At 36.1% G+C, this 26,504-nt stretch overlaps 2 protein-coding genes across 2 annotated transcripts; one reads left to right on the top strand and one right to left on the bottom strand.

The window, feature by feature from the left end:
* Positions 1-187: 187 nt before the first annotated feature.
* On the bottom strand, positions 188-2,247 carry LOC127797427 (probable pectinesterase/pectinesterase inhibitor 41). The gene is made up of 2 exons (XM_052330316.1): positions 1,197-2,247; positions 188-1,050 (listed from the first exon to the last, which is right to left on the bottom strand). Exons 1-2 carry the CDS (start codon positions 2,215-2,217, stop codon positions 359-361), a joined length of 1,713 nt encoding a protein of 570 aa, XP_052186276.1. The 5' UTR covers positions 2,218-2,247; the 3' UTR covers positions 188-358.
* Positions 2,248-19,498: 17,251 nt separating this feature from the next.
* On the top strand, positions 19,499-22,886 carry LOC127786982 (pectinesterase-like). Its single transcript, XM_052314804.1, has 2 exons — positions 19,499-20,601; positions 21,934-22,886. The coding sequence occupies exons 1-2, from the start codon at positions 19,614-19,616 to the stop codon at positions 22,629-22,631; spliced, it is 1,686 nt and encodes a 561-aa protein (XP_052170764.1). The 5' UTR covers positions 19,499-19,613; the 3' UTR covers positions 22,632-22,886.
* Positions 22,887-26,504: the final 3,618 nt, after the last annotated feature.

Genomic DNA, 26,504 nt, shown 5'->3' with positions numbered 1-26,504 from the left:
TATGGGAAATGATTTTTAATTATATATATATCTAGTATTATAATTTTATGTTTAAAATAATAGTCTTAGTTATATCGTATTTAGCATTGTTGATTTTATGTTTTTTAATTGTAAATGTGTGAATTACATTTTATATTTGAAATTTAAAACAATGGGAAAAAGGTCAATAATTAGGAGACACGTGAATTTTGGTCATAATTAAAACTATCTTATTATCTTCCCCTACTAGTAGTCAAATAATACAATACAATATATAGTGAATATGATTACCAAGCAGTTAACGCATTAATTTGCTCCAGCTTGGGTTGTTTGGCGGTAGCCCAACAATTACAAGAACGAACAACATTGAACCAATTAATCACAACAAGCCGCCGTAATACGGAACTCCGGTCGGCGGCAACCAATCATCTCCCAGCAGAAAATTCGACACCGTGAAATTGGCAGCATTGGTGGCGTTGATAACGTGGTAGCCCGCCCAAGTCACCCTCTTGGAAGTGTCCGATCCGGGGCCGGTGTTGTTAAACTCGGCGTAATACAACGTACTCAGCGCGAAATCTCCACTCCATTCGCTCCAGCCCGCCGGATCAATCAACCTGTCCATGAAAGACTGCATGTACACAGTCCTCGAATACTCCTTCCATGGCCTTCCCAGATAAGTTTTGATGGTAAGGCTGCTGGAAGCCAGATCATCCGCTGCTCGGATGGTGCAATTCTCGATCGAAATGCCGGTGTTCTGATTCGGGTCCGTTCTGCCCTGCGCCGTGATGGCGTTGAACTGGTTGCTCATCGGGAGCCTGGGGTGCATGTTGCAGTTCTGGAACACGACGGCGGCGTTTCCGAATATGAAATCTACGGTACCGTAGATGTCGCAGTCTCGGTAGAACTGGCGGAGAGAGTGTACGTATAAGGTGTCTTGATAACCTTCGAAGCTGCAGAAGTAGAATGTGGATAGATCTGCCCCGCTCCGAACGGCCACGGCCTGGTGCTTGATCGCGCCGGCTGTGTTGCGGAATGTCATATTTACTGCAACGAATCCTTGTGCAACAACAGCTTAAAATGCAAGGATGTAACTCATTAGATTATGTCCATATATAATTGCATGTGTTATTGTTAATATTAGAATTGGATTAAATTTGAATTGTGTGAAATAGATTTATCAAGTAAAAAAAGTAATTCAGCATTCATTAATTACTCACCAAAAGTAGCAGAATTGAATGTAGTCCAGCCATCGACGTAGCTGTGGTTGCCTGTGATCACGGTCTGGTTGATTCCATCGCCTATCATCATCAGGTACTTCTTGTTCTTGGGAATGGACACGTACTCTTCATAGACGCCGGCGGTGACGTAGATCAAGAAGTAGCCATTTGCAGCTTTGGTATTGTTTGGAGCCGCCGCCACGGCGTCGTTGATGGTGGTGAAGTTCTGGCTTCCGTCTTGCCTCACGACCACGATGTCGCTCACCAGAACTTGTTCAGAGACACTCTCTTGAAGCAGCTTCCGGTTGCTCACGGACTCGTAAATGGCTTTCTGACGCTCAGACATTTTCAAGGGTAACTTTCCATTTTGGAGGGCAAACCGTGTTCTCCCTGGTTTTTTCGATGCGTTCTTCTTCTTCTTCGGAACCCAGCCTTTGGTGAACAGAGCTAAGGAAACACTGAACAATTTGGTGTCATTTGCAATCGGAGCGGAAAGGCCGTTCTTGACGCTCCAAGCCGAGGCAGTGACTTGAATGCCGTCGAAGCAAGTTTGGATGTTGGTTAAAATGGCGCTAAGCATTGTCTGCACATCGTCTGCTTTCGTATCAGGAAGAGTCGAAGCAGTAGAGTTCACAGTTTGGCCAGAGCTCAACAGAAAGTCGATGTTGAGTTGAGCCAGAAATCGACAATCTTGGAGAGCGGCGATTGCAGAAGGTGTCAGGGTGGAAGACCGGAGAAGATACTTGTCGATCAGAGACAAGAATTTGTTGGCAGACGACAAGGATTTCCTGACGGAAAACCGGCCGTAGTCGTAGACATTGCCGGAGGAGTTGTTTGGAAGCACGGACTTGCAGAAGGAAGGATATGGAGTGGACTTGCAGATGGTTGTGGTGGACACCGGATCGGAAGGAGAGGTGTCTGCGCAGGAAGGCACAGAGGCAAAGAGACAAAAGACAAAGAAGAAGAGGGTGAAGATAGAAGAGAAGAAGAAGAGCTTAGATGGCATGGCTGTAGAATTCATTAGGGGGTGGACCCTGGATGTGAAGATTAGTACTTGTGCATGGATGAGTTATTCTGGTATGTACCCATATTTATATATGAAGTGGCAAGCAATAAAATAGACTCCGGTTCAGGAAAGTCAACTTAATTGCATTGCTTTCCCAAAACGCGTCGATCTCTTGATTCGTTAGAAGAGAAGATGCCATGGATCCAACAACCCAAGTTCATATCCGCATCGAAGAGGGCAGAGATTTCTCAAGTTTGCGGGTAAAATAAAATATAGATGGAATTAATTAATTAATATTGGCAAGTCAAGGGCTCAAATATATATTAATATTAGGAGAATCCCACGTAGGTTTGAAGCAATTAGGACCGGCGTGGTTCTTAACTCTCTGTCTGGTTAGGTGGCAATTCTCCCATAGATCCACCACACATTGAGGCTATGGTTGGTGCACAGAGAACGAAGATTGAAAATCGAAATAAAATGCTTTTGAGAAAATTAATTAATTCGTGCATGTATATATGTATTTGGCCTAAAAGAGTTAGGACAGGAGCAACTATATATTCTGGTTTAGATGGAGATGCGTGAGTTAGATTTGGTGGCATTGCAACTACCTGATCATGAACGGGGAGGTGCCATCTGGATGCTGCATAGCTGATGATCAATTAAGTTAAATGAACGATTTAATGAAGAGTCCCCGTATTTGTACAGAAAGAGCTTTACAAGGAGTTGTGTAGAGTCAATATATCATGAGATTTTGGTGGTATGTAGGATATAAATTGGAATAATTTATCGTGATAAATTGTTGATAAATCGGATTTAATGAAAAGAAAGAAAAGATAGAGAGAACACTGGCAAAACCCTTCTTCCTAAACCCCTCTTCCCAAACCACCCAAATCAATCGACCGGGTGAAAAATTTTGGGACAATAATCTGCTTTGTCTAGAAATTTTGGGACAATAATTTGTCTGTTTCTGTCCTTCATTTATAAGCTTCTTGGTACAAGTATTTGACATTTGATATTTCAGATTGCTACAGCATGTGCAAAATCTCCACACATTTGATAGCCTTCACTGTTCTACGAGGGTAGTGAAGGCGAACCATTAGAGTATACTTTGCCTTCTACACGGTGGGCATGTTCATCCTCTAAATTGAAACAACACAACAGTTTATGGGATATGTTCATCCTCTAAATATGCCTTCTACACAGTGGGGATTTATGGGTTTCTGGGCAGCGGATGGAGGTGAGAGAGAGAGAGAAAGAGAGACTGTGGTGGTGAGAGGCGTGGCTGGCCAGACGGTGACGATCGTTAGAGCGAGAGAAAGAGCGACAGTTGTGAGAGGGGTGGTCGGATGGTGGGGCCAATGGTTGTGAGAGCGAGCGAGAGAGAAAGAGCGACAGTGTCTGTGAGAAGAAGAGAGAGAAAGAGTCGGTCGCGTCACTAGTCGTCTCCAGAGAATAGGCCGGCCATCATGAGTGCGACACAAGAAGAGAGATGGTGGTGGATGGGATCGACACCATTTGCGAGAGCGAGAGCGAGAGTGAGAGAGACAGAGAGAGCTATACAGTATTAGGGTTTCATTGGGTAGGCGAATGGGGGCGAATAGGGCCGACACCATCTACGAGAAAGAGAGGGAGAGTGAAAGAGAGACAGAGGCCAACAATGTTCATTGGGTCATTAATTAGAGGGCCAAATTGGTCATTTCGCCTCATTCCATAAAACTTATTCTATTCAAACAGCATTTCTCTTTAATTAATGATAGTCAAAAATATTTTACTTCCCTTTTGGTTTTCAATGGTTGGAAGTTCACGAAACAGATAAGGTAGAGTCTAATGCCTTTGGCTTCCGGTCTTGAGATGATTCATTCTACCACATTACGTTTAATTTCTTCAACTTCTTAGCTGGATGTATATTTTGTTGACTTTTTATGGCTTCCTCCCATATCCCACATCGGTTGGGCAGTGGGAGGGAGATCCTCCTTCACCTTATTTAATGCCCCCTTCCCCTTTGTTAAATGTATCCTAACAAGTTTGCATTTATTGCATTTGTACCCCCTCATTTGAGTGTGTATTTCTCTTACACACTTTGTATTTTCTCTCTTTGATATTAGAGAAGATTTGGTGGTGTCCGAGGACGTAGGCCATATTGGTCGAACCTCGTTAATTTTCTGGTGTTCTGTTTATGTTTATATTCAATAGTTTTTATCGGGTATTATTTTTGGTGTTTTTGATTTTGGGGAAAATTGCCCGATTTTCCCAACAATTGGTATCAGAGCCCAAGGTTCTTAGTATGCTCTGTGGTTGCAGTTGAGTCTGATCTTCCACATCAGAAAAGATTCCTTTTTTTGGCCAAGTTTTTCTTAGTATGCTCTGTGGTTGCAGTTGTGTCTGATCTTCCACATCAGAAAAGATTTTCTTGGATTGTTTCCGCTTTGATAACTATTGAATATAGAAGATGGCAGAGATGGCAGGCGAAAAGAATTCAGAACAATCCACATCGGGAGTTTCTTCTTCGTCCACTTGGGCGAGGAATCTGGCGAATACAAGAATTGCAGTGGAGGTGTTTGATGGCTCGGGTCATTTCGGCATGTGGCAATGCGAGGTTCTAGACGCTCTTTTCCAGCAAGGTCTAGACATCGCCATTGAAGAAAAGAAACCAGAAGATGTTGAAGAAAAAGATTGGAAGACCATCAATCGATTGGCGTGTGGTACAATTCAATCATGCCTGTCCAGAGAGCAGAAGTATGCATTCTCGAAGGAAAATTCTGCCGCTATACTATGGAAGGCATTGGAGGAGAAATTTTTGAAGAAAAGCGTTCAGAATAAGCTCTACATGAAAAAGAGATTGTTCCGCTTTACTTATGTTCCTGGTACCACAATAAATGATCATATCACTACCTTTAATCAGTTGGTAGCTGATTTGATGAATTTAGATGAAACGTTCAAAGATGAGGATTTGGCTTTGATGCTGTTGGGATCCCTTCCCGAGGAGTTTGAATTTCTTGAGACGACTCTACTTCACGGGAAGGTTCAGGTATCTCTTAGTGAAGTTTGTGCTGCTTTGTATAGTTATGAGTTGAGAAAGAAAGATAAAAAGGAAACAACGCATGACGCAGCAGAAGCATTGATTGTAAGAGGCCGTTTGCAAAGCCAGAAGAAAGGAAGGAGAGGGAGGTCTAGTTCGAAACCCAGACCGAACAAAGATGAATGTGCCTTTTGTCGGGAGAAAGGCCACTGGAAGAAGGACTGCCCAAAGTTAAAAGCTAAGGGCAAATCTGACAAAGGGAAAGCCGTCTCAAATATTACTGAAGTTAATGATGAGGATTCAGACCTTTCATTAGTTCTTACGTCTTCAACAAGCTATTCTGGAGCTTGGCTTTTGGATTCGGGTTGCAGCCACCATATGTGTCCTAATCGGAATTGGTTCTTTGACTTTCAAGAACTTGATGGAGGAGTTGTTTACACAGCAAACAACACACCTTGTGAAACAAACGGAGTTGGCACAATCCATTTGAGGAATCATGATGAATCAACCAGAATACTGACAGATGTAAGATATGTGCCGAGTTTGACAAAGAATCTCATTTCTGTGGGAACATTGGAGTCCAAGGGATTGAAGGTAACTGCAGAAAATGGAGTTATGAAAGTGTTCTCTGGCGCACTTGTAATATTGAAAGGTATACGAAAGAAGAATAACTTGTATTACTATCAGGGTAATGTAGCCATTGGGACAACAGCAGCAATAGCTTCAGATGATGACAGGGATACAGAAGTAACCAAACTGTGGCATATGCGTTTGGGACATGCAGGTGAAAAATCTTTGCGAATTTTAGCCAAGCAAGGATTATTGGAAGGCGTCAAGACCTGCAAATTAGACTTCTGTGAGCACTGTATCAAAGGGAAGCAGACGAGAGTGAAGTTTGGCACTGCAATCCATGATACTAAGGGTATTCTGGATTATGTTCACTCAGATGTGTGGGGACCATCCAAGACAGCATCTATGGGAGGTAAACACTACTATGTAACCTTTGTTGATGATTATTCCCGAAGAGTATGGGTGTATTCTTTGAAGAAAAAGGATGAAGTGTTGGGATGTTTCCTTAAATGGAAAAATATGGTGGAAACTCAGACTGGCAGAAGGATCAAACGACTCAGAACAGATAATGGTGGTGAGTATAGAAATGATCCATTTGATAAGGTCTGTCAAGATGAAGGTATTGTTCGACACTTTACAGTTAGAGATACACCACAGCAGAATGGGGTGGCAGAACGCATGAACCGAACGTTGCTGGAGAAAGTTCGGTGTATGTTGTCCAATGCTGGGTTGGGCAGACAATTTTGGGCTGAGGCTGTGACTTATGCGAGTCATCTCATTAATCGATTGCCATCAACTGCTATTTGTGGAAAAACACCTTTTGAGGTATGGTCTGGAAAACCTGCTAATGATTATAATTCCTTACATGTTTTTGGTTCCACTGTATACTATCATGTTAAGGAATCCAAGTTGGATCCAAGAGCAAAGAAAGCTTTGTTCATGGGGATCACTTCTGGAATAAAGGGCTATCAACTCTGGTGTCCGGAATCGAAGAAGATAATCTTTAGTAGGGATGTTACTTTTGATGAATTTGCCATGTTGGAAAAAGTAACAAATGAAGTTGTGCAACAGTTTGATGATGCTCCACAACAGGTGGAGAATACTCCAAAACAGGTGGAGTTTGAAAGAAGAATTGACCCAGCAGTAAGTATCAAATCAGGTGGAGACACTCCTGTGGCAGAGGAGTCGTCAGATGAAGAAGAGGTTCCAACCCAAGAACCTCCACAGCAACAAGAATCAATAGCAACAAGAAGGCCACGACGAGAGATTCGAAAGCCTGCTCGATTTGTCGATTTGGTGGCCTATGCATCTCCAATTGTAAATGATGAAGTTCCTGCCACTTACAATGAAGCTGTCCAAAGTTCAGAAAATGAAAAGTGGAGGAAAGCTATGAATGAAGAAATGCAGTCCCTTAAGAAGAATGAGACATGGAGGCTAGCCAGCTTACCGAAGGGAAAGAAGGCAATTGGATGCAAATGGGTATATGCAAAGAAAGATGGATTTCTTGACAAGAATGATGTTCGCTACAAGGCAAGGTTGGTGGCTAAAGGCTACGCTCAGACGGAAGGTATTGATTATAATGAAGTGTTTTCTCCAGTTGTGAAACATTCTTCCATTAGAATTTTGTTGGCCTTGGTAGCGCAATTGAATTTGGAACTAGTTCAGATGGATGTGAAAACTGCGTTTCTACACGGTGACTTGGAAGAGGAAATCTATATGACTCAGCCAGAAGGATTCAGAGTTGCTGATAAAGAAAATTGGGTTTGCAAACTAAACAAATCGTTGTACGGATTGAAGCAATCTCCAAGACAGTGGTACAAGCGATTTGACAAGTTTATGTTGGGGCAGAGGTACACAAAAAGCAAATATGATCACTGTGTGTATTTGCGTAAGCTACAAGATGGATCTTTTATTTATCTTCTCTTATATGTTGATGATATGCTGATAGCTTCAATGAATAGTGGAGAAATTGAAAAACTGAAGACTCAGTTGAATAAGGAGTTCGAAATGAAAGATTTAGGTGAAGCCAAGAAGATTCTTGGCATGGAGATAATCAGAGACGGGAAAAGAGGAAGGCTTTGTTTGACTCAGAGAACATATCTGAAGAAAGTACTACAACGTTTCGGCACGAATGAAAAGTCAAAACCTGTGAGTACCCCGTTAGCTCCTCATTTCAAACTAAGTGCATCTTTATCTCCGAAGAGTGTTGCGGAATAAGAGTATATGTCAAAGGTTCCGTATGCAAAAGTTGTTGGTAGCTTGATGTATGCTATGGTGTGTACAAGGCCCGATATTTCACAGGCAGTTGAAGTTGTGAGCAGGTATATGCATGATCCTGGAAAGAAACATTGGCAAGCTGTGAAATGGATTCTACGGTATATTCTGAACACCGTAGATGTTGGCTTAGTATTTGAGCAGGATGAGAAAATGGATAATTGCATAGTTGGTTATTGTGATTCCGACTATGCTGGTGATATGGATAAACGTCGATCTACGACTGGTTATGTGTTCACATTAGCAAAGGCACCGGTCAGTTGGAAGTCTACCTTACAGTCTACAGTTGCTCTGTCTACCACAGAAGCAGAGTACATGGCAGTTACAGAGGCTATGAAGGAGGCTATTTGGCTTTATGGGTTGCTTGATGAATTGGGAATTGGTTAAAAGTACATCAAGGTACATTGTGACAGTCAGAGTGCTATTCATTTAGCAAAGAACCAAGTTTATCATGCAAGGACGAAGCACATCGACGTAAGATATCATTTTGTACGGGAAATTCTAGAAGAAGGAGAGATACAGATTCAGAAGATCCCAACTGCTGAAAATCCTGCTGATATGATGACTAAGGTTGTGACAGCAGTCAAGTTTCAACATTGTTTGGACTTGATTTATATCCTTAGTATTTGAAGTTGGCGCTTCATAGCGCATTTGAAGACACCTACTGATTATTGATTCTTTGAAGAGATTGTTGAGGTTTTTTAGAATTTGGGAGATTCACCAAGGTGGAGATTTGTTGACTTTTTATGGCTTCCTCCCATATCCCACATCGGTTGGGCAGTGGGAGGGAGATCCTCCTTCACCTTATTTAATGCCCCCTTCCCCTTTGTTAAATGTATCCTAACAAGTTTGCATTTATTGCATTTATACCCCCTCATTTGAGTGTGTATTTCTCTTACACACTTTGTATTTTCTCTCTTTGATATTAGAGAAGATTTGGTGGTGTCCGAGGACGTAGGCCATATTGGTCGAACCTCGTTAATTTTCTGGTGTTCTATTTATGTTTATATTCAATAATTTTTATCGGGTATTATTTTTGGTGTTTTTGATTTTGGAAAAAATTGCCCGATTTTCCCAACATATTTTTTGAGTGTTAATTTGTTTGAATGGTTGGCCCGAATGAACATGCAATGTGACAAAAAAACTTTTACAACATGTGTACTAATTATTAATTACATTTATCCATGTTTGTTTCTTTTTTTAATATAACAGTAAACGGCGGCCACTAATGTGACAAATCCGATTTGGGTGAGACCCTAATGCTTGGCAGCTGGGGGAAAAGGGCGGCATCTGTGATAAACTTAGAAAATTAAATTATTATTACAAAATTGGAGGAAATCAAGAGTGGCTGATGAGCAGAAGGTATATATATACGAAGCTTCCTATCCCATTTTTGTAAAAAAAAATAATTAATTAATTAATTAAAACTGGGTCAACCTTTACTAAAGACCAACGGCGCCCAACCTAATCAACAACTGTGTGCATTCCCAAGAGTCCAATTTGTCTTAGATTTGCAAAGAGATGTAGTTGGCTCCAAGAAGTCCAAGCCCACCAATCATATCTAAAGTAATCCAACTTGGGTCGCAAAGTCAAGATGCAAAAACGAAGCTTTAATGAGGGAAATGTTTGAATTCAAACCCGTGTTTTTGGAATGAGCCCTTTTCGTGTGGTTTATGGTTGATGAATAGTAACGTTAGGCGGCAGAGAATCGCAAGCTTTCTAGTCTTCAACAGTTTGGCAGTATTAAGGTTGATTAACACCTTTGATATATACGCCCGCTGACTCTCCTTTGTTTTGATATGAATTTCTGTGTACTTTTCACTTGCGTCTGATCACTCCGGCTGGCCCCAGTACTGGGCGACTTAATTAGTCTTCCACTTCCTTTCATTCATTTTCAAGTGTGAGATCGAAGCATCTTAATACAAGACAAAGAGCGATTTTGGGCAAAGTCCCCGACATGCATGCAGCCTAGCTAATGGCTATACATGCATGATAATTAATTGGACATAATTGACAAACAAACAAACAAAAAAAATACCACTTTCAGCAAATCTGATAATATTTGGATTAAGCATAGATATGAATCGAAAATTTCATGTAACGATCGAGGAAGGTATATGCTTGAAGTGACGAGTACGTATATGAAAGCCTCTTGATTCATGCATATGTATCAGCCATTTCTATGTATTTTGTTTGGCATAGTAATGGTGCATTGATACATACATGCAAATAGAGAGCTTGATTGTTGGATGCTGGCTAGACCTGCGCTGATCTTCGTTGGGTACGCAGCTTGCAGTCGGAAACTAATTAATACTCATTAAATATATAAAAAAGTAAAACATTTAACAACCCCATGACATAAAAACACAGCAATCCCCAGATTTCGAATTGAATTTGCTTGAGTAATGTAATTAAATAATAGAGGAAGGATTAAAGATGCGAGTGGGCTTGGGATTGGCTAATTAATTATCCATCCGGTGAATGGGTCATATATGCAACTTTATGTGAGGACTTCAGTCTAGCTGGAGGTTGCCAAAACTGAATTGAATGAACGAATGAATGTGTTTTCTCGACAGTATTAGACGACTGGGAGTGCGCGGGACGCGTGATTATTCCAACTGTAGCTGCAGCTAGACCTATATATATATAAATTGTCATGCATGGCTTTCAATTGGCTGGGGCTCGCTTTCGGGAGATCTTATTCTACGCGTAGCCGCATGTGGTTGAGAGTGAAGTAATAATATTCTATAATCCTATATTAATATACATGCAAAATTAATATATATATATATATATATGACGTAGACGTGTTAAAACCCGCCATGACAAGTCAGTCAAGATTTTATAAGTCTAGTGGATTTTCTTTTTCTTCTCAAATTCGCAAATTATGTATATTTGAATTAAAAATTAAATTTAAAAAGACTGGAGATATCATAAGTTGTTTATTATTTTTTCCAATATGACAGATCATGTCACTTCATACCATTCCTTAATTTCCTTATTCTCCAGCAGTCATGATGATTGTCATTGACATCTATTTATGTAAATAATATACATATATTATTTAGTTGCATATATTTGAAAAGAAAAGGTTTTACAGCATAAAAATTAAAATTGGAGTAATATTTGTTTGGTAAGAGATATAATAATAATAGTAATTATATAACAATTACATGCTTGGTAAAGAAAGTAGAGAAAAACGAGATTTATATATAATATCAAAATTTTAATTATTTCTTGAGTTTTGGGGACGTCAATTTGGGCTCCAGCTGGTGCCCAAAATTAAGCTGGCCCAATGAAGCCCCATACATACACCATTTTGCTTTTGGGCCACTTATTTTTTATTCCTTTATTTTTCAACGAATTAAGAAAATGAATGTTGGTATTATGCATGCCTAACATTTTAATATTTAAATATTCACGTTGCAAATAAAATAGGGAAACACATACGACAAGGAGGCAGTGGTGAAAAGTATTTGTAGAAAAATTAATATGCCAAAATAGAATAATGGATTATATTATACTGAAAATGAAATATTCCTTACGGTATAGTAGTGAAAAAGAAATCTTATTTTAAAAACTTCAAGATAAATAACTCTGCCTTTCAGATCTTAGAATTGATTTTTATGTACAAACACAATTCCACACCAAGGGTAATTTGATTACCAACTTAAATAAACAACAACCAAAATACTTTTACAACCCAATATACTTTTCTTACTTATTTTTTATTCTTCTCACTAGAAGAATACTTATATAATCCTTCAATTCTCTTCTCTTTCTTTTTATTTTGTGATATATATATAAAGAAAAAACTCTCAAAATTAATTCATTTGGATGAAATGGGTGATGTTGTATTTATATTTGAGTGTCACCCCTTCCCAAAGGACTCATCTTTGGTGAAAGGGTGCATAGAATCTTTCATGTAATCACCCATAACCAATTTGGTGTGAAAATATGCTTGATACCTTCCAAATAACCACCCTGACACATTTCCTTGATGAAAAGACACTTATTCACCATGGTGACCTTTCATCCATAAGCAAGAGAGAGAAACTTATGTGTTGTCATGTGTTACCACTAAGTTAAGTCACATGGCAATTGCTTAGTGGTCCATGTATGCTGTCATGTTATCACCCGATGATATGTCATTGTCACCTCAGTAATTTGATGACACGTCATTCAGCTAGTGTCACTCTCCCGAGCTGAATCCAACTACCTTGAGTTTACTTGAGTTGAAGTGAGTTAGCTTAAACTACCGTGATCTATTCAAAATTCATATTGAACTCTCTCTACCTATCTCGTGAGCACACTGCTACTAAGTTTTAATTCATGATCCATCTAATCAAATTTAACGTGTGCTTACACAAGTATTCGCTCAAATTCCAACGAAAGACACTTCATGATATATATGCATACCTAAAGCTTAATTGAGAGATTGTAACTAAAACAGATAAAAGCGGATGCAATGAAGCACTGGTGAAAACTACACTACTTGCAGAAAATTATGACAAAATAGGATTATCAATTTAATTATGCGAAGATAATATCAAAATATTTGAAAGCGGCAGTCTGTCTGTGGAAAAACGGCAAAAACAACCATATGTGGAAGTGTCCTTCTGGAATTGCAAAACTAATTGGGATGGCCATTTCGGTGAGTTATTATTTTTGCATGGGATTTAAATGTTAGATAACGTGACCTACTCGATCATTTCATTAACAAAAATTAATATTTCTTAATAGAGAAGAGTCCCTTATCTTCGTATATTATTGCCCTGGTCACGTCACATTTTTTTTTTGTTCGGGTGTGACAAGCAGAAGAAAACTAGCTAGGATGATTAGGCCCAGTAGTTATCAATGCCCTTGCAATAATTGTATGCATGAGTTGAGTTGCATGCTGTGTGTGATGGGTGGTTTTCAAGTGCAGCCAGCTAGCTGATTGCCACTGCTTTCCTTTCTCTCTGTGTTAGAATTAATGAAGATTGGAGCTGGCTGAGGCTGAGGCTGAGGCTGAGGCTGGTTGTGGATAAGCCTTTGCCTTTCTTTTTCCAAATTCTGAGACTGTCCACAGTTGTAGACTTGACTTCACTGTCAAGATTTGGCACTGTTGTAGGAAATTCCCTGGTGGGGAGGAAGTTTCCAGTTGGTGGCATGCAGTTAAGGGAGGTCTTAGTCCCCCACACCACCACCCTTGCTGGAATTTGAAGCTTCACGCGGTCACGCTTCGGACCATATATAATTGTTGCTTGAATAATAATGATATTCGACCCGATATATTTTAAACTATGAATACTAACTAAAATGTACGATCGAGTTGGAGTTGGATGGAGTTTTTCTTCATTTGAGGGCTCCGTACGTATTATTCTATTCGAAAACATCATAATCTTTCTCCTTTCTAAACAATTAATTAATGTTCGAACAAATAATAATAATTATGATATTACACCAATCGCTAATTAATTAATAGGTCAATTTCATTTCAAAAAATATCCAAGCAAGTGATATATTGCCTCACAGCCACAGCCACAGCCACACTAATTAATCACTGATCTCAACTATAAAAGCATTAAAGATGTGTTTGATTACATTACTTAGAATTTAATTCTATAAAAAATAAATTTCATGAAAAAAAATTTAAATACTTGTACCGTACACAATTTTTTCATAAAAAAATTAAGAATATTTGATTACTTTTCATAAAAAATATATAATTATTATATATTTTTGTATGGTAAATATGTGTAATCAAATCCACTCTAGATGTGACAACCACATGATGAATTATATATATATGTATGTATGTATGTATAGCGCTCTGTATCATTTTATCTTCTTCTTCCTCGGAAATTAAAGCTTAGCCATTTCGATCTTAACTTCAACAGTATTAGAAGAACAACGTTTTGTTAAGATGTAGCTTAATTTCTAGGTAATTGTAGGCATTTAACAATTGCATGTCACGCCTCCAAATTCAGTTGCATTAGTTTTTGTTCACTATATATTATTTTGTTTTTAATTAGGGTCAAATACTACGCTTAATTAAATTTAAAATTAAAAAACATTTTATACAATCAAACAAACCCTTAATTTCACACTTTGTTTTTACAACGAAAGAATAAACTTATTGTTACTAAACTAGTTCTTATATTAATTAAATATCACTAAAAGATAACAAAAACTGTTTATGATTAATAAACTATTTCTTATTTTATTTGCCTTTCGCTTTTTGGTTAAAGAGTAGTGATTAGGATCTCAGTAATTTTTTTTATATTCAAGTAAAATGTTCATGTCTCATTTGTTTATTAAATATTTAAATTTGAAAATGAATTAAAATTTATTAAACACTAATGGCTAATGAATTATGAGAAGTATTAACCTCCTAAGTCTTCATTTCAGATTAAAAACTGTCAACCCCACGCCCACGAGTAGTATAACATAGAAGTAAAGCGTGTGAAATTTTATAAGAAATATTAGAAATTAAATTTTTATAATGGTATTTATTTCATGTAAAGATATTAATTAAATATTTTGTATGTATATAGACTATGGTAATAAAAGACAACGACTCTAGCAAAACATCAGAGATGACGGGGGCAGCTAACTGTACACCTTACCAACGCGGCCGGCTGCTAAGTGGAACGATCCTCGCCCTCGGTCTTTGCTTTACCCTTTACCTGGAATGATGGAAAGCAAGGTGAGTCGCAAGACTCAGCAAGTTTATAAGAAATGAAAGGCTATAAATAAAAGAAGAAACCATCCCAAACACAGCCCCACAAGTACACACAAGTCATGAGACGCTACAACACAACAGTGCAGTATAGTAAGAGCACATACCGGTCCTTGGGGCCCACACAAAACACCTGGCACCCAAGTCCCATACCAACCTGCCGCTGCTCTGAAAGGCAACAATATCCTCAACAAACTTGTGCGCACTGTCCCGGGGTGGTACTCCCATCACCCGTATCCACGTCAGTACTCCCGACAACCGAGCCATAGGCTCCCTCGAAACGGTACTCCCGTCCGAGAACTAAATACTATCAGTACCATGCACATTTAAATTTATCTTATGGTTTTGTGTTTAAGGTTGGTCGAGTGAAAGTCAAAATTTGAGTTATAAAAATAATAATAATAAAAAAAACTCCAACCCCTGTCGGCGGCTCTACAACGCCGATTCTTTGGAATGATTGGTGTGGTGGGTGCCCGCTTCGAGGAGTCAATTTCTTTATTTCAAAATTAATGCAATCCTCTCTCTCTCTCTCTCTCTCTCTCTCTCTCTCTCTCTCTCTCTCTATATATATATATATTAAATATAATACTGAATTTCACCTAAAACAAGACCAATACAGTTTTATTACAGGGAGAATAATTCAAGATGTATTTAAACCAGAAATTTAAGTGATTAGATTAAGACATATAATTAATGTATATTAAATTCATTTTAATTAACTGTCCTAACCTGATTAGTCAATTATTTTATCAAAAATAATTAATTGAATATCTCATCATCATCTATATTCTTAGATCGCAGGGTAATTGTAGCCTGTATCTATCTAAACCTACGGCTTAATCTAAATATATTGTTTCATGTAAATTTTGGTCTGTAGCCAGCCAGGTACCTATCTTGAAGAAATAGGAATCTTGGGCATGTCCATGTCCATGTCCATGTCCATGTCCATGCCCTGTCTGACATAGGTCAAATGGGAATTATTATTTTTTTTTTCATACTCGGAGAATATGCACTGTCTAACCCAATGGCATCCATTTCTATCCCATATTAAATATTGTTATGGGATTGCATAAATTATAAATTAGGGGATCGAAAATGCTATTTATATATTTATTATAATATTAATATATTACTGGTTGGTTGCTGCTGTTTCCTTGAGAACGTGTCTCTATGAGAAGAGTCAGAAAACTTGTGATCTTTTAAATCATGCCTTTTTTTTTTTAATGAAATAAATTAAATTAATGTGCACTCTCCCTCCCACACAATTATAACAATAATATAGCAATAGAAATGGTGCGCTCCACTGAATGCATGTTTGGTGGTGACCACCTGAACAATAATGTTATTCCGAGTTATATTGTGATGTTTTGTTACATTTGAGGGAAGTACTTTTAGTCATTATTGTTAAAATTTCAATTTTATATGTATGATTTTATGATTTTACACTTTGAAAACTTTCAAATGATTCAAACTTTATGTAAAATTTAATTTGAGATAAAATTTTATAAAATTTTGATTTTACGTATATGATTTTACGTTTCAAATATCTCCAAACGATTTTACACTACAAAGATCTTTATTGATTTAAGTTGTAATTTAGAGAATGTTTCTAATGTCTAAATGGCACATAGCATCTAACATTAGAACTTATGCAACGAATTGTTATATTTTATCTCTAAATTAGAACTTGATTTAACATTGATCGCATAAGTTTCAATTTACTTGATTTAAATTGTAATTTTTACTTGATTTAACATTGATTGCTTAAGTAAATTAAGACAAATAGATAATTAATTAATAGACCACCTAACCCCAAATTAGGATTTTATTTGATTTAATCAATGTTAAATTAAATAAAAATTACAATTTAAATTTAATGGAAGATGTCAAAAGTATTCTCTAAAGAATTTTAAACTATATTTTACCTCTAAATTACTTATATTTTATTTCTAAATTGTCTATACCAACATGTTAATTTTTTAGTTATATTTTGAAAGTATCATCTTTTGAGTTATAATAAGCAATAATCAGGTTATTAAATAATATTAATTTATTTTTTATAAAATTATATTATTACAAACATATATTTATAAAAATTAAAGGATATTTTAATTATCTTTAAAATCTTACAATTTTACAATTCAATTTTTACGATTCGATTCTATGGATTTTTTTTCGATTCCACTTAAAATCTCGATTTTAACTACCTTGATTTTAATTTTAGTGATGCATGGTAGAAACTTTTTATTGTAAATATTTTTTAAGACAAAATTTTTTAAATTGGGTAAGATAATGTTATATTAAGATGTCGATGTTCAAATTTAGCCGACCGTGATTCATAGGCTCGCATTGAGGAGATAAGCCAAAATGCAAGGAAAAAGAATAAAATAAAACGAACCCAAGGAATTTTTTACGTGGTTCGGCTAGAATGATGCCCATTTCATGACTATCCTCTAGATATTCCGGCAGAGTCACAGTATGTAATTATTCTTCTTGTTCTCTCCCTTTTACAAAGGTATTTCGACCCCTATTTATAGTGATAAGGTGTTTACAATTGCATAAAATACAAAAGTATAAAAATGATATAACGGGGGATAAGTCATCCTTATCACCTACATAAAATCGGGAGTGTGATCTGATTTGTTTTAGATAAAGTGAGTGGGTCCTTGTCTTAGGTTGTTTAGTAGTTTATTGTCTATGCGAGCTGAAGGATTAAACCAATGAGTTGAACGATTAGGCCAGCAAACTAGAAGCATTGTTGGGAGCTCGTTGGGTATATCGTTGAGAACTCGTTAGAAGACTTGCTGAGAGCTTGCTAGGAACTCACTTGGTTCCGCAATCTAAAGTCAGATTTCAATGATGTATGAGCTTGCCTTGACGAGCTAGGTTGAGTCTATTGGGCTTTAGGTGATCGGGTCGGCCTATTAGACTGAGTGTAGTCCATAAGAAGTGATGCAAGAAATATGTATAACACAAGATAAGATTGAAATATTTTTCGAATCAAGATATGAAATTGTCAAAATAAGATCGAGAAGCATTTCAAAATTTTTATCAGATTATTTGTTAAGTTTTTTAGAATGCATTGAAGAATATATATGTCATATATATATATATATATTTTGTAAAGTCTCGAGATAAATTTATCTGAAAGGAAAATAGATAAATTTATTTGAATAATTTTATATAAGAAGTCACGTAATTTTTTTTTTAAATTATCAAATAAATTTAACAAATTCAATAAAAAATATTTTTATCTAAAATATTTTTTATATCTTATTTTTCTTGTTCCAACAAATAATATCTAAAAAAATAAAAGAAAATAGGCAGATTAAGAAGTGGAAATTAAGGAATACCCTTTACCTGGTTTTCTTGGTCTCTATTTATGCACTAACTTAATGTTCATTACCAAGTTATGATGAATCGAATTTGTAAAGAGCTTTAAAGAGAATATGTCACGATTAATTAGGATTGATGTATTCTCCATTTGGCTATCCTCAACACGTGATGGATTGCGAGAGCGTAGCCCATCACAATTAATGATGTTGGCTGCTTGAGTAGCGCCAAAAGGGCACCCACTCCGCCAATTGAAGCAGGAAAATTGGCGGCACACAATGGTTGAATGAATGATTGCTGCTATGGGGTGCTGGGTCCAATCCAATCCGTTTTGCATTCGAGTTAGAGCCCCTTCTCATGCTTAACAGCAAGTAGCAACACTCGTGAGCTAGCTTCTTCTTCAGCAAATTAAGCATAAGAAACCCCCATCTTTCTTTTCTTTTCATTTCATTTCATTTAATACACCCATCATCGACAACCTAATGCTCTTATATCAACTCGTCGTGACATCCTGAACTACTTGTTGCTTTGGTGTTTTGTTTAATTATATCTTTTAATATATATATATATATATATATATAGCATCAGTACGTAGTATTAATTACGTAATTTAATCAAATTGAACCACTCATTTTGGGAAGCACTTTGCGCGGCGATGATGGATGGATGGATGGATGGATGCAGGATGCAGCATAAATAATTGAAGAGGCATATGATATATTCATACAGCGGCCCCTTTTATTAAGTGGTTAATTGAATATATGGATCTCTACAATTAAATAATATAGAAATCAATGATGCATTTGATTTGCCTGTCAATTTAAGTTGCATTAGAAAGCAAAAGGGACCGCTTTATACCTCTCTTGTTGTCGTTATTGGATTAATTAAAGCCACCACCCAAACATATAAAAATAAAGTATATTAACATCGCATAATTATTTATTAAACATTCAATACATCTCTATAAACATAATTTTCTCTCTAATATAAATAGAAATTAGGAGATGAAGTTAAATGAAACACGTAGGGTTGGGTTGGGTTTGAAGTTAAATGAAACAGTATAACTTTCTGTCATTCCACGCAACGCACGTGACCAGCTTTGTGCGTAAGTTGTTGGAATTTCGTTAGTGTTGTGAATATTTTTCTTTATTTAAGAATACTGGTAAAAAAAAAAAATTTACATAAGACCGACGAAATTTAGCATTCTATTTAATTATATATTTGGGCAGGTAAGCATGCTTTTATGCTTTAATTTAGGTATATTGTATTTGTACGCCTACGCCTGAGCTGGTTGTACGTAGTCGTAGCAGTAGTGATAATATATAGTAGATCTATCTATTTATTTCTCTTTTCTTTTTTATATATAGGTAGATCTATTTAGTTCACTCACTCCCCCAACCCAATGCCACTGAAACTAACACTCGAGAGAATTTGAACTCTCTTCTCCCTCGATCAGCTCTCTGCTGTCTGAATCTGTCTTCCGACGCCAACATGTACCAACAACTGAGAAGGAGAAAGCATTTGGTTGCTACATTATCCATTTCATTACTTGTCTTACTCACACTCTCCTCCCTCAAGAAGATCCCAAGAAGCAAAGAAACTACTCATCTCCACATTCATCTCCGCAAAAACATTCAAATCGCTCACTCCGCATGCGACGGCACGCTCTACCGAGACCTCTGCGTCTCCACTCTCTCTACCTTCCCAGATCTCCACAGCAAATCCATGCCCGAAATCATCACCGCCTCCGTTAACCACACCGTCGCCGAGGTCCGAGCCTCCGAGATCAACTGCGCATTGCTCCGCCGGAATCTCACCAACCTCCCCCCGCTCGACCGCCGAGCCCTCGACGACTGTGTCGAGCTCCTCGACACCAGCATTGCCGAGCTCAAAACCGCCATCTCAGATCTCTCCCTTGGGAAATCCGCCATCAAGCACTACCACGACTTGCAGACCTTGCTCAGCGCCGCAATGACGAACCATTACACTTGTCTCGACGGCTTCGCTTACAGCAAGACGAACGTCCGTCCGCACATCGAACACAGACTGCAGAACATCTCTCACCACGTGAGTAACGCGCTCGCTATGCTGAGGAAGCTTCCGGGAGTGAGCACCTCGCCGGCGAAGTCCGAGGTGTTCCCGGAGTACGGCGCCGTGGAGGACGGGTTTCCGACGTGGCTCCGGAAGAGAGATCGGAAGCTTCTGCAGACGTCGGCGAACGAGACGAAGTACGATTTGGTGGTGGCGAAGGACGGCAGCGGGAACTACACGACCATCGGAGAGGCTCTGGCGGCTGCGCCGAACTCCAGCAAGACGAGATTCGTGATATATATCAAGGCTGGAGCGTATTACGAGTACTTGGAGGTGGACAGCAAGAAGACGAATCTGATGTTCGTCGGAGACGGGATAGGGAAAACGCTGGTGAAGGGAAACCGGAGCGTCGTCGATGGGTGGACCACTTTCCGCTCTTCAACTGTCGGTAAGTTCCTATATCTTATCCGTCATTTCCATTTTCTGGTCATAACGTTATCTCAGGTGCCATTAATATATCATAAGATTTGGATTATTGTTTGTTATAAAATTAAGATTATTTTTTTTAAAAAAAATTCTTTTTAGATCCTATATATTTATTTGAAGGTTAGTTTAGGTTGTAATGGTATAATAATTGGTTTAAAAATAATTTTATATTAAATTTTAGTTCAGATAACAAATTTTTAATAAAAATTAATTTATTAATACCAAAATAGTGTATTTACTTATATAATACAATAAATAAAAAAATATATTTAGGTTAGGTTAGCCGCCCTACAACATAATATTCAATGCACCCATATATAGTTGATGTAGTTTCACAATCTAGTTATAAATTGATGTGTTAGTATACATTCAATTTTCATTATATTGTGTATACTTTGTGGGTAAATACCATTCCTAAATTTTAAGATTAGGTAAAATTAAACTATTTATTTTTAATCACGATGATTTCTGGTCTATCATGTGGCCAAAATTGATGCTTCTACTTAATATAACTAAATATTTCTCTCTCTCTCTCTCTCTCTCTCTCTGCTGTTTTAACTCTAATTCACTGTGATATATTTATTATGGTCTATGTACCTAATAAAATATAATTAAGACTAGAATATATCATTTCAAAATAATACTCAATATTGCAGTTATATTAAATTATTTGTCCCGGACATTCGAGTTTGGAGAAAGTAGCTGTCCCGCACATCCTTCCTGATTGAGGGAAGGACACGGTTTTGTATGATTTTATAATATTTAGCAAGTAATGCTCTCCAGAAGTCGGACCTCGAAACTGGGCCAGGGTTGGTGACTAATTTCGTCAAGGCTTAGGCCCTGCCACATGTTTTGCAAACTTTGGGCACAGATGTTGGACCTCACTTGCACGCGTTTGGACCAGCTTTACTTACCATACACCAATACCTTTGTCCCAGCTTGCATGCTGCCTCTGCCACAATCATTGTTCTTGCCCCCTCAAGCCCTGTTTAAGTGGCTATACCGGAAGATTAGGACAATAGTAATGCTACTAATGGATAGCTATATCGTCCCATGATTTTTTATAATTTTTTTTTATTCCAACAATTTCAATCCTTCTCTCATATTGTACTTTAAGAATGTGTTTCATAACATAAAAATTTTATAAAAAAAAAATATCTCATTTAAAAAATTAAATTTCATTTTTATTATTTGATATATTATATTTTTCATAAAATTAAATTTCATAATATAACTATTAAAGTACCAACCACGGATTTGTCATTGTTTTGGGATAACGTTTTGTCGGCTGCAGCCGTGGTGGCGCAAGGATTCATAGCAAAAGGCATCACCTTTGAGAACTACGCCGGCCCAAGCAAGCACCAGGCGGTGGCGCTGCGGAGCGGCGCCGACCTCTCGGCCTTCTACAAATGCAGCTTCGTGGCCTATCAAGACACCCTCTATGTCCACTCCCTCCGCCAATTCTACCGCGAGTGCGACGTCTACGGGACGATCGACTTCATCTTCGGCAACGCGGCCGTCGTATTCCAGAACTGCAACCTCTACGCTCGCAAGCCCGACGAGAACCAGAAGAACGTTTTCACCGCTCAAGGAAGGGAAGACCCGTTTCAGAACACCGGGATCTCGATCCTGAACAGCAAAGTTGAGGCCGCCGCCGACTTGATTCCGGAGTTATCCCAGTTCAAAACGTACCTCGGAAGGCCGTGGAAGGAGTACTCGAGGACGGTGTACCTTCTCTGCTACTTGGGTTCTCTGATTGATCCGGCAGGGTGGTTGGAATGGGACGGCGATTTCGCTCTGAAAACGTTGTACTATGGAGAGTACAAGAACCGGGGACCGGGATCGAACACAAGCGCGAGAGTGACATGGGCCGGTTATCATGTGATCACGAATGTGACGGAGGCGAGTGAGTTCACCGTCGGGAACTTTATTCAGGGGGCGGAGTGGCTGCCGTCTTATGGGATTCCTTATTATCTGAATTTGACGGCCTAGAGTTCAACGCTATTAAAAATGCCATTGATATTATTATTCATGTTAATTATTAATGCAAGGGAGGGAGGGAGGGAGCCTCTGTTACTGTTAGGAGAATGCTCCTCCATTCATATATAGTTTGCCGCCAGAGCTGCTGCCCTTAGGCAGGCCCCTTCCCAGTATGGGTTTTAATTGTTTTAGTATGGCCACTTTTCCGATTTGTAGTCCACAAACAATGGCTCTTCAGATTATGAATAAAACTACTTATTGGGGCAACTACAAACGACCACATTATTAAGATTCATAAAAGGTAAATCGCCACGTTATTAAAATCACGTTAAAAGTTAAAATATCTAATCACTACAAGTTGACCCCTAAAGTCGAATCTTAGATGGATAATGCCTCATAATTGCCTCTAGATGTGCGGTCCGAAAGAATTTAAATAAAAATACAAGATGGATACTAAAATATTTTCAGGCCAATATAGAGACAATATTATTCACTAGGTATGGTTCAAGCAAAAGAAGATAGTCCTGAAACACTTAAAAGTTGTGTTATCTTGTTGTTTTTAAATTATTTTTATTTTTATTTTTTATTTTTTTAAAAAAATAAAACACATTCTTTTTACTGTTTTAAAAAATATATTTTTAAAAACAAAACAAAAAAATTATAAAAAAAACTCAAAACAACAAAAATTTATTTTGAGTGTTGTTATCAAAAACAAACTCTAAACTCAAAACACATTTATTTATTCATATTTTATTATTGTAATGGAAAAAAAAATTACAAAATTCATTAACTTTAAAATGTATATATTTTTTTAATAATATATTAATATTAAATATTTCTAATTTACTGAAAAATTGAATTTATTGAATAAAATAGCATTAAAAAATTATTTTCAAAATTTTAAAGAGAACACGTTTTCTAATTTTTTGTTTTGAGAAATAGTTTTTCAAAATGATAAAGAGAATACGTTTTCAATTTTTTAAAAATAGATTATCAAAATAAAAAATTAAAAATAAATTAAAAACTCAAGATTAAAAATTAAAAAATAAAGAGAACGCAATCTTATATGTTAAGCCGTCAATTAGAGGTAATTTTCATTTGGTAAACTCTCAACACGCGACAATCCCTATATAATTTTAAAATACATAAATTCAAGTCTAGCATGGGAAAACAAAGGATAGGCATTTCGAATTCTCTTGGTGTCGTGTCTTTTTTAACTTTCATAAACTTAGAAGAAGATATTCCACACTAATCTAATAATCCTAAACCAAATCATCTTTGAACTCGTGAAAGTAAAAAGAATCAACTAATTCTCCTTGACGTTGATTATTTTTTATCATGATTCTTATCAAGAAATTTGACCTAAAAATGAATGAGAATACCTAAGGTTGCGTTTTCTTTACTGTTTTAAATCATTTTTAATTTTTAATTTTCTAAAATAATGAAAACGCGTTCTCTTTACTGTTTTTAAAAATGTATTTTTGAAAAAAAAAATTGTAAAGAAATCAAAACAACAAAAAGTTGTTTTGAGTGTTTTCATCCAAAACAAACTTAAAATTCAAAACATATTTATTTATTTATTTATTCATATTTTATTATTGTAATAGAAAAAAATATTATAAAATTCATTAATTTTAAAATGTATATATTTCTTAATAATATATTAATATTAAATATTTATAATTTACTTAATAATCAAATTTATTGAATAAAATATTATTAAAAAAATATTTTCAAAATTTTAAAGAGAATGCATTTTCAATTTTCTAAAGCAGATTATCAAAATAAAAAATTAAAAATAAATTTAAAATTTAAAATTAAAAAATAAAAAATAAAGAGAACGTACTCTAAAGGAATTAATCAAAAGTATGACATTATACGTTACTTTAATAGTCCATAAATTGTTTTAAGAATTCTTTGTAAACTTAAATATCAGGGTGACCAAAGGGTCATTACTTTTCTTTCATGTTTGCAAAAATTTTAAGGAGTCGTCAATTCGAGACATAATCTGAATCTCATAAAAAGTCTTATAAATTTAATTAGTAACTGATTGCTGACATCATAAATACTAATTCTTCACCAACAATGATTTATATAAGACAATGACCTGAAGCAAATAGGAGACTCATTGGCAAGATTAAAGCAAACTATAGGGTTGCCCTCCGTTATCCCAAGACAAAAGTAAAAAATAGGAAATCTCAAATCAAGACTTATCTTTACGGCTATGTTTGGGAGAGTTTTAATAATGAAATGAAACAAAATATAATGAAAATGATTGGAAGAAAAGCTTTGTTTGTTTGGATGTAGAATATTTTATATTAGAAAATATTTTTTTAATTTAAATTATTTTACATAGAAAATTCTTTTTTAATCCTTCTTCTTCTTTTTTTTTTTTTTTTTGTGTTTTCTTGCATTATAAAATATTTTTGAAAAAATAATTATATGTATAGATCATGAATGTATATGTATGTGTAAGTATGTATATATATGTGTGTGTATGCATATATATGTATATTTGTGTTTGTATGGTTATGCATATATAAGCAAGTATACATATCAATGTGGTGATAGGACTTAATGGGTTGGGGACCAAATGAAACCCAGTTAACAAAGTTTAATTGATAAGACCCAAACTAAAGTTAAAGTCTAACTCATTTGGAGTCCAATAAATAGAAGAAGGTCCACTTGAAAGAGGAGGTTAATTTTTGTACTTTAACTTCGATTTTCTCCACATCTCTTTTTTTGGTAAGACCCAAACTAAAGTAAAAGTCTTAACTCATTTTGGTAAGACCCAAACTAAAGTTAAAGTCTAACTCATTTGGAGTCCAAGTTAAGGCTATAAATAGAAGGAGGTCCACTTGAAAGAGGAGGTTCATTTTTTTACTTTAACTTCGATTTGCTCCACGTCTCCCTTTTTTCCCTGCACTTTCTTCACTTTACATCTTCACTTATGGTGACTTTAGCACTTCGTGAATAGTGAATTTAGGCGAAAACCATATTTATGTCTCTAATTTTTTATGTTTTTTTTTTTAATTTTAAACTTTTCATAATTTTAAATGTGTTCTTAAATTTGGCCAAAAACATATTAATACTTCTAAACTTTTAATTTTTTTTTTTATAAAACCCTAAACTTTTTGTAATTTAACAAAATCACTCATTTAAACACTTGCTTAACAAGTGAACTAGGAACACATTTTAAATATTTACAGAGTGATTTAACACAATTTAGTGTCACATTTTAAACTATAAAAAATTTAAGGTTACACCAAAAAAATATAAAAATCCTCGAGTATAAATTTGTTTTTGTCTAAAGTTCAGACACATTTTTTAAAACAACAAAAAATTAAAAGTTTTATTAAAAAAATAAACATAAAAATTCAGAGATATAAATATGCTTTTTGCCCCTTGGCAATGGAGGGTGGTTTTGAAAATGCTCCACGTAGGTCTAATCTCTATTTTGCAGACCAAAAACTTATTCATTTCAATCAATTTAGATATTGGTGATGTATTTTTGACATTGTCGCGTATGTATATGTATACACTAGTGCATTTATATATGTGTGTACTTGCATGCAAGTATATGTACATGTATGCATGTACGTATAAATGTATTTGTGTGTGCATGTATGGGTATGTACACATATTGTGTATATACATGTTTTGATGAATAAAAAAATTGTTTAGTAATTTGGTGTAAATAACAAAATGACTTACAAATTTTAAATTAGTAACTTATTGGATGTAAAATATTTGTATAAATTCATATTTTTCCTTTTAACCAAATACTAGAAAACAGAAAAATATTTTCTCGAAAAACATTTTACACTAAAATAAAGGGAACAATAATGTAAAATGTTTTCTTCCTATTTGGAGATGAGGTGATGA

The sequence above is a fragment of the Diospyros lotus genome, chromosome 1 (genome assembly GCF_014633365.1).
Source record: "Diospyros lotus cultivar Yz01 chromosome 1, ASM1463336v1, whole genome shotgun sequence".
Classification (NCBI taxonomy): domain Eukaryota; kingdom Viridiplantae; phylum Streptophyta; class Magnoliopsida; order Ericales; family Ebenaceae; genus Diospyros; species Diospyros lotus.
The sequence above is the reverse complement of the archived record's forward strand: the minus strand, read 5'-3'. Positions and strand labels throughout refer to the sequence as shown.